The 9,694-nt window shown below is 32.0% G+C and overlaps 1 protein-coding gene across 1 annotated transcript; it reads left to right on the top strand.

The window, feature by feature from the left end:
• The first annotated feature begins 2,305 nt into the window (after positions 1-2,305).
• LOC133194676 (N-acyl-phosphatidylethanolamine-hydrolyzing phospholipase D-like) lies at positions 2,306-9,282 on the top strand. The gene is made up of 6 exons (XM_061330581.1): positions 2,306-2,356; positions 3,977-4,163; positions 7,000-7,491; positions 7,670-7,818; positions 8,029-8,143; positions 8,575-9,282. Exons 2-6 carry the CDS (start codon positions 3,999-4,001, stop codon positions 8,704-8,706), a joined length of 1,053 nt encoding a protein of 350 aa, XP_061186565.1. The 5' UTR covers positions 2,306-2,356; positions 3,977-3,998; the 3' UTR covers positions 8,707-9,282.
• Positions 9,283-9,694: the final 412 nt, after the last annotated feature.

The following is a 9,694-nucleotide window of genomic DNA, read 5'->3' as shown; positions in this document are numbered from 1 at the left end:
CATCTTAGACTCCTATTGTTTTCTAACTATATAGGATGCTATTGTGGAATCATTGTTTCCAAGGATAAGATTTATTGGGTAACCAGTCTCCTCAAAATCCGATATGGCATATCTGAATCCATACATGTACCTTTGCTTGATCCATCCAACTTTCTTGAACATTCATGAGGTAGTATAGACTGATCTTTACTATGATGGATGGTAAGTGAGAACTGAGGTACTTTTTCATTCTTTTCCAATTATAATGATCCGTACTCTGAAATCATGTGTTCATTTTCTTATAATGAAATGAATGGAAAAAAAAACAAGATGAAATGAATGAATGAAATTTCCACAGAACATACACCCTAGGATTATTTTTAAAAGTCATGCATAATCTGGATCTCTTTTTAGATCTATTAAAAAACGAGATACTAATAAAAATATACCTTCATTCACAGAAGGTATTCGCAGGTCCTCCTTCAACCATTTAATCTAAAATATTTACATTCAGTCTAATTTTCTTTATAAAATCCCTTAGAAATCAACGACGTTCAAATCTCTAGCACGCGAAACCTTGTCATCGGGAGGTAGAATACACAGTATTTAACTTTACAACGTCATAAACCGCTCTTACGTCTATTAAGCACACCAGTTCTGAAAGGCGCTAAATTCCTAATAAAGATTAACGAAATAAACAATTATGAAGAGAGAATAATAGAGAATGTAAAAATAAGCATTGAATTCTTATTTTTGGATGTCGTTGGTCTTATAACACACCTGGCCCAAAGACCATAAACTGAGAACAGACTTAAGTCAAAATTTCAAATTGATATAATTTTTGAAATGATTTTCATAATCTAACAAAATTTTCATCACTTGTTTATATTTGAACATTATACAGTCCTGCAATTTTTAAAACACATTTGTCAAAGAAAACCCAAGAAATTCATAATCAAAATTTTGACTTAAGTCTGTTCTCAGTTTATGGTCTTAAGGCCTGGCCGTGCCGACAAATTATCATTCAACGCTAACACACGGTATTCAATTTGTCGGCACGGCCAGGTGTGTTATAGGACCCACGACATCCAAAAATAAGAATTCAATGCTTAATATTATATTATATATCTCGATGTCATTTAATATGTTTAAATGAACATAGTGAAGTGCATGATGTACAATATAACTCTTTCAGTCTTTGATCCAATATCCTGCTGACTCTTCTGCATGGCCGTGAAACTTGAAAACTAGTCCTTTTTTTATTAGGTCATCAATAGTGCATCACGCTAAACTTCTTAAATATGTTCGCTAAATTAATCTGAGATTCCTGCGCTTTAAATTGTTATACGATTTTTTTTAACTGAAAATGCCCTTGTTTGTTCCTAACATCATACACATGAACAGACGGCATTCATTAGCAATTGAAATTTCTGTACCGCTGGTTCAAAGACGTACAAAACAGTTGGGGAGATAACTCTTGCGATTTCAAATAAACGATTAACTTGACGTCAAATTTGACGTTAATTATGGGGCGTCCAAATGATATGACAGCGATACGATCCCGATGTAATTTTGAAAAAGGAAAATTGGATTTAGGGCTTTGATTGTGGTTTCTTTATGAATACCATATCCTATCCTTGATTATGTGCGCATTTGCATTTAAAAAAAATACAATTATGTTATCAAGATTGTATTGGTTACAACCTACAAACAGAAAGTATTTTTCCAAAATTAAGTGATAAGTTTTTCCAATAAAAAAGAATAATTAAATTGAAAAACACGCATTTTTCAAGGCTAAGATGAGCCATAGTTTTTTAGTTTATGTTCTTCAAAATTGTTTTTGTCGACATGTACCTCTACAAAATTGCTTTATTTGTGTGTTTAATGGTTAAAAGTATAAGTCTCTAAAATTTGACACATAGGCTAACCTGACTTTCTTGAAAATCAAGGATTATATAGTTCGTTGGTTAAAATTTTCATCTCCTCGTGAACAGCAAAAGGGGGGTAACTCCGGTAGGTGGCAAGACCGCTATCCTCTGTTTTCAGAGGATAAAATCTATCCTCCAAAAACAGAGGCCGCCTAGACCTGTAAAAGGTCTCACTACAATCTATAAATATTTCATTTAATATAAAATCATCACTGCAACTCTTATTTCTTTTTTTTTGTATTCACACGTCAAAAATATTTTAAAATATTAACAATATCCTCATATTTCATAGCAATTTGATTACTATTAACATATTGAACACTTGAACCCATTTTTCATCGCATTACGACGAGACCGAGTTATCGTATATTGGTATGCCCCAAACATGTTCCTTTGCCTTTGGCGTTCATATACAACTGTAGGTAAAAGTTTTTGAAACGAAAGTAATTGTAAGTACCCTGTAATTAACTTACCTATATATAACATTCTTTCTCTACAACATAAAACTACTTTTTTTATTGACTTTAAATAAGCGTGACTTTAACATGTTTAATATAATTTGAATGTGTCAACACACAAGATTTGCTCGAGATCAAATATAGGCTATTGTTTAGTTTTATTTCTTTTTCTTGTCTAATGAATCCAACATTTGGCGCTAGTTGACTGTTCTCAATCATAAATGGGTCAGCAAAAGCTTGTCTTGATTGTCAAATGTTCTGAAGAAAATCAGTCAAACTAATTATAAAAAATACTTTATGTACTGTACAACACTTGTATATATACGAGAGCTAATTGGGGATAAAAATTTATTGAAGTCAAATCACTTATCATGCTTATATAGCATTACTCAAAATCGCAAAGAAAATTGGAGTCAGTGTGCATCCTAGCTATTGAGCAACGGTAAAATGAACTTGACACCCGTCTCATAATTTAATTCTCCTCTTTATCTTGACATGATGAAGAATCTCCAAATTATAGTTATAACACCCTAATTACAAAACTGAATCAGACAATTATGATTGCTGAATAAACATAATTATATCTGCACATGGATAATTATACATTTAATTATGGTATAAGCCTATTTTCAACAACTTTTAAAACATAAAAGTTTTTTAGTAACCTTAGAACTTTTTTTAACACAGTCAATATTAACCTTATATATAAATATTTATCTTAAAACATCGTAATATATCGTTGTAGACAATGTAGATTAAACTGGGCGCGAAACGTCTCGGCGCGAAACGTCTTTTGGGGCGAGTGGTCTCGGCGCGAAACGTCAATAGGGGCGAAACGTCCCGTTACCAAATCACGAAGGGAAAGCGCCGTCTTTGTATATCTCCCGAGAATAAACAGTGAAACATACATTTGTCAATCCCTAGAACTGATAGGTTCTGTTTACACCTGAATAACATTTTTTATCGATTTTAACTTGTTTATTTTCAGAATACTGACAGATCTTGTACATGTATCTTAATTCATATAACAGTCTAAAAACGTCCAATAATAATCACTTCTTTAAAAAAATAATAATACATTTACCGATTTCTAAGAAATTTACATAAATTCTAATAAATAATCATAAAAGTTATACCCAGGTTAGATTATTAAAATTTCCACAAAATGTTAAAAATACAGATTTCCATAAGCAATTGTAATCTAGTGATGGCATCAGGGTTACACATGTCATACTTTTATCTCATGTTGCAACTTACTACCAGCCTACTACATGTATAAAGCAGTCTAAACAGGAAACTATATTTTTGCAATGTAGTAGACAAAATTTTAAGAAATTGGTCATGCATTTAACATGATTATTTCTTTTTATACTGCAAGATTATATATCCGCCATAGGAATGATCAGTTGCATTAGGTTGAACAAGAACTAAATATCCGGATCAATTCTCAGATTTGCTCAGATTTGATATTGTATCTTAAATTTAAAGAACTTTTTGCTAAATTATTCATTTTGTATAAGATTATTTGGAAAACTTTTTTATGAGAAGCTTAATTTTTATTGGCAATTGCATGTGTAGTGCAGACATACTCAGGATTTTTTTATTTTTTAGGAAATTATGTGAGAAGTAACAAATGGATTCTAACAACGAGGACTTAATTCTGACCAGACCCATATATGAAAATGGAGAATACAAGAATCCCTGGAACCATCAAGAATTGCCGAGTATTGCAAGTAAAAGGACACTTGGTTTTCTTTGGAAACTGCTTGTAACTTCTGGAAACCTTCCAAGTAAAAAGGTAAACAAAATGATTATTAAAATGCAATATAATTTTATTTGTTGTTGCTAGTAAGTGGTTAATAAAAACGTACTTAGAGGGTGATCGAAGGACATACGTACGTTGCATATGTAATAGGGTTCGTTGAATAAAAATGAAGTTGATGCTTGCTTCATTGTTGTATTTTATTAAATAATTGTAACAGTATAATATGGTAGAGTATAGTAATAGTATAGTAGACCCTGTAATAACAATAACAATTATTAGACAAGCTAAAAATACACATTTAACTCCATTATAGTATATCATCATTATAATAAGTCTCATACTTTATGATTCATATTCTCTTTAAATTAAATTGACTTAAAAATAATTACCACTTCTTTATCACAGATCAATTTATCATAAAAATATTTCTTTTATTAGTTTAGTCCTTTAAAATAAAAAATCATAATAATTATCAAAAACATTATCTGATATTAAATAATTCTGAATCAAATAATCTTATGTGATTTCATATTGAACATTAACACAAATACACTTTCATGCATTGGACATGATACACATGAAATTCAATTCAACATAAAATATAGACATGCATGACAAACATTAAAAAAAAAAGTTCTGTCAACACATACATATAATGGAACAACACATAAACATAAAACACATAAATTACCTTTAATATGATCAAAAGGTCTGGATGTACATTATACCTGTAGCTGTGACAGTCCTATAAGGAATGCATAACAATGTGTAATCTCCCTTAGCTGCTATAAAAATCTTTACTAATAATAACTGCTTTATTTAATGAAAAATACCCATGCTTTTAAATTGAAAGAATTATTTCAATTATATGAAACAAAAGATAAAATTCCTAATTTTACTATTAATCACATTACAGTTATACAAGTAATTTATAAAAATAGTTTTTCAACTTTAGACTCACTGATGGGTCACTTCATAGGTCACTGACCTCTCAAAGTTAATTACTATAAGGGAAACTTATATTTATTTATACTATAGAAATTCCTAAATAATTATATCTTCTAAAGTATAATATAGCTTAAATAAATAATAAACTGCTGAAATATAAATAAGTTAAATTAAATAAATTTCCTGTAAATAATAATATCAAAATTGTTTTGTAGATAATATTACTAAACATATCAAATAAACACAAAATCCTAAAATACTAAAAATATATACACTTTTCAAATATTTACACTTTACCACATACTCTCAGATACACGGCTTCCTACTAGCTTGGGCTAGTGGGTTAACCCTTTAGCTCAGTTGCTAGAGCACTGGACTGGCAAGCCAGAGGCCCCAGGTTCAATCCCCAGCAGAGGCACATAAAATGTCTCTGTTACATTTGGCATCCAACGTGGGGCCCGGGTGTTCTGTGGTGGGTAAAAGTGATTGCCCCCAGAACTTCGCCCCACAGGCGTCGGCACCCAAAAGAGATGAGGACATCTCATTCTCTGGAGGGGGACAATGTGGTAGTGTCAGATACATGGCTTCCTACTAGCTTGGGCTAGTGGGTTAACCCTTTAGCTCAATTGGTAGAGCACTGGACTGGCAAGCCAGAGGCCCCGGGTTCAATCCCAAGCAGAGGCACATAAAATGTCTCTACACATACAAGATACAAAATAATTAAAGAAAAGAAAATTGGAAACAAGTACAGAAACCTGTCAGATGTCGATTTGAGAGTAGGTACAGGTACGGCTAAAACTTATGTTTTATACAAGAAGATGGATTATTTCTGTGTCTTGTTGACTGAGTGTATCTGCAAAATTAACCTTCCTGATTTAGCTTATTTTCACGAATTACAATAATCTACATACGCATCATCAAAGTACAAAATGTAAGGATTTCTGAAAACGAATCCTCCCTTTTGTGCAGTTCTTGTAAATAAACCCAAAAAAGATTTTTTTATGATTACATGAGACAAAAAACCAATATCTTCCATGGCCACTTGAGGATATAAAATTACAAGAACATGTAGGCATGAAGCAAAAGTATCATGTGTATTTATGGTCAATGGACATACAGTGTAATATTTAGTACATATATTTTTAGCTAAAACCACAAACAAGGAAACTTTTATGATAAAAAGAATGAAAAACTTAAAGACTGGCTCATAGTTGAAAAGCTTCCACTTTTAAAAGCTTGTCATTATTTAGAGGATAAATAATATCAAAATTATTTTTTAATATTTCAAAGTTTCACTTGCCAAATTGTTGAAATAAACTTGAAGTAAGTCAGACTTTCTATTCGTCAATCAGTTTGATTTCTTTTATATTCCGATGCTTTAATTTACTGTAAAGGCTTCCCTTTTTGATTGTTTGTTTGTTTAACGTCCCTTTCGAGAATTTTTCACTCATATTGAGACGCCGCCACTTGCCGGTGGAGGGCTGCAAATTTTAGACCTATACTCTAGACTCAGGGCCATTGAGAAGTGAGGGATCTTTTTCGTGCCAGCACCTACTGCGACATCAGACCTCGGTTTATACGGTCTTATTCGAAGGACCATTCTCCACGTCCCGTAGTGGGATTCGAACCCATGACGTAAGGATCAACTCCTTACTTCGCGACTCTAGAGCAATTAAACGCTCTAACCACTGCGCCACGCGGGCGACTTCCCTTTTTGAAGCAGGATAATCATTGATAGTGTGGTAAATAAGAAATATATTTCGTAACCAGTAACGCGTTTTTATAATAAAAATGAAGCATATAGAATTGATACGTTAAATTTTTTTAAGTGAAATACTTTAAAAAATAATGTGTTTTACTTTGGAAAAACTCACAAAAATAAACTATAAATATACCTAGAATTGTAAACGATTCTTTTCAGGTTTTGGATGAACAACTTCCGGTGGAGAGACCAGATTTTGGTAAATTGTGCAATCCTCCAGTTTCGGGGATCCAGATGACCTGGATTGGTCATGCAACAGTCCTAGTGCAGTTTGACGGTATATCAGTTCTCACTGATCCTATATTTAGCCAACGTTGTTCCCCATTTTCTTGGATTGGAGGAAACAAGCGATATCGCCCTCCTCCATGTAAAATAGAGGAGCTCCCAAAAGTTGACGTCGTTTTGATTAGTCATTCACACTATGACCACTTGGACTATAGCTCTGTCCAAAAGCTGAATAAACAGTTTGGTGACTCTTTACACTGGTTTGTCCCAGTTGGCTTAAAACCCTGGATGGAGAGTGCCGGATGTCAAAAAGTTACAGAGCTCTCATGGTGGGAGGAAGTAAAATTTAAAAGCAAAGAAGAATTCTTAATTGCTTGCACACCAACACAACACTTTTCAGGACGAACATTATTTGACAGGAACAAGGTAAATATGTTTGTTTTTGGCAATGTGCATCAAAATGCCATGCATGGTGTTTTCTTGCACATTTTTCAAGAAAAGTATTTAAGTAGGCCTTTATAATGTAAAGATAGAGTATATAGTAAACTTGTTTGTATTTGCAATATTCCGGTAAAATGGAAATCAGTTTCTTTTTTATATACAGAGTCTCTGGGGAAGTTGGGTGGTAAAAGGACCGAAATCAACGTTTTTCTTCTCTGGGGACACCGGATATTCCAAAGATTTCAAAACGATAGGGAAAAAATATGGACCAATGACATTGGCTGCTATCCCCATAGGCGCATATGCTCCAAGGTAAAACATTACCTAGAAGGTTATATGAATGTCCTTTTGGGTTTTTTTTTATCATTTTGTTCCCGCCTGAGGAAAAATTTCCCTTAGGAAACCATTAATTGGCTATTTTTCTCATATCCATGGATACATATACTATTCTTTGTACAAGTTTTGCTTGACAAGCGTCAAGATGTATTGCATTATTTCATTCTAATGGATAAATACTTACAGAGATTTCTTAAAATATCACCATGTAAATCCGGAGGAAGCAGTACAAATCCACAAAGATGTCCAGGCTAAGTTCTCGCTAGGAATACACTGGGGAACATTTAGAATGGCTCTAGAGGTACATGTAAATATTATACGTATGTTCTATGTAGAAGTTCAGAAATATAAGGAAATTATTTCTAAAAGTCTATTGAAAAGTACAAGCTAACGATTGAATTTAAGTAATCTAACCCCCAATTATGAATATTTTCACTAAGATAATTTATACAGAGAAAAATCGGTAGTAAACTAGTGAACAAATGTATGTTTGAAAAAAATACAATGGCATATAATTGACCCTCGGATATATTTGAAATCATTTTTTAACAGAAAAAGGTATAATGGTAAAATAATTTTTCAAATGTATGAACCAAGATGATTGTGCTTAAGGAATGATCGAATTCCTTTAAAATCGTTACATAATTTCCATTGATATATGTCTAGTATTTTAAGTATAATTTAATATTCTTTTCTTTTTCTTCATTTATGATTGTTCGAATTATATTTCAGCCATACGATGAATGTGTCAAAAGAGTAGCAACAACCTTAAGAGAGAAAAACTTACAGCCTGGATCGTTTTTTACCTTACGGCATGGTCAAGTGGCTACAATCGGTGAAAATAGCCACGATGAAGTTGATTAATATCATAATGACTTAATTTTTGCGAGTCCAAACAAATGTTTCATAAAGATTAATGTCATTCGAAAATTGTTCTTATTGTCAAATCCTGACATCAGACCACAATACAGAACAGAACAAAATATTTATTTCTTATTTAGAGGCCAAAATAGTCAAAAATGAAATGATTATTTTCAAGAATAAGGAAATACAGTATAATTATTAGTCCATGACATTGCTTATTTTTAACAATAATCTTATTTTAATGCTATTTCAGGTTTTAAAAAATACATTATATAAAAGAAATATGACTACCATAACATGTTATCTTTAAAATTTTGCCCACAAAATTAAGAATTTCCTTGTTTTCAGTCCCCAGGAACCAAAAAAGTTTTTGTTCATTATAATTATGTAACAACAATTTCCAATTCCTAGACAAGACCGTGATTGCTACGCTATGTAGATAACTGTAACCTACAGTGACCTCGTGTGTGCAAGGTGATGATTTATTTTTGCTGTTTTCCCTCAGGATTTGCCAAGTAAATCCTTTACGTTTGTAAACTGTATGCATACAAATAAACTTATTCTATTGCTACAAATCATTAATTATGCTTGTGTGTTTTTCGTAGGAAATTAATATATGTGAACATGTATTTATTAACCTATCGAAGAAATTATTGAACATTGTAACTAAGCAAGCATGTTGTCTTCATGAAGACTTGATTAAAAAATTCATAATGTTTCGTATGTACGTACTTTTTTTTCTTTTGATTAAGCTGGATACATGGAATATACAGATATTTTTGTTTGAAGTTCTGAACACATGAAATATACACCCACATACTTTTGTTTGATGTTCTGAATACATGTAATATACAGATATTTCTGTTTTATGTTCACATTTCCGTCTCTTAAATCATAATGTTTACAGATAGTATTATAAGGTAAAACTCTTTGCTTTGATAAATATGTTCAACAATGATCTTTGTCACCATACATATTCCACGTTCGA

The sequence above is a fragment of the Saccostrea echinata genome, unplaced genomic scaffold, assembly GCF_033153115.1.
Source record: "Saccostrea echinata isolate AGI-Se365-2 ecotype Australia unplaced genomic scaffold, CSIRO_AGI_Sech_v1 ptg000029l, whole genome shotgun sequence".
NCBI lineage: Eukaryota > Metazoa > Mollusca > Bivalvia > Ostreida > Ostreidae > Saccostrea > Saccostrea echinata.
The sequence above is the reverse complement of the archived record's forward strand: the minus strand, read 5'-3'. Positions and strand labels throughout refer to the sequence as shown.

Excerpts from the sequence above, each read along its gene's own strand:
- LOC133194676 (XM_061330581.1), top strand. The coding sequence starts at position 3,999 with ATGGATTCTAACAACGAGGACTTAATTCTGACCAGACCCATATATGAA. Across the intron at positions 4,164-6,999 it reads GAAACCTTCCAAGTAAAAAG|GTTTTGGATGAACAACTTCC; the intron begins GTAAACAAAATG and ends GATTCTTTTCAG. Across the intron at positions 8,144-8,574 it reads CATTTAGAATGGCTCTAGAG|CCATACGATGAATGTGTCAA; the intron begins GTACATGTAAAT and ends ATTATATTTCAG.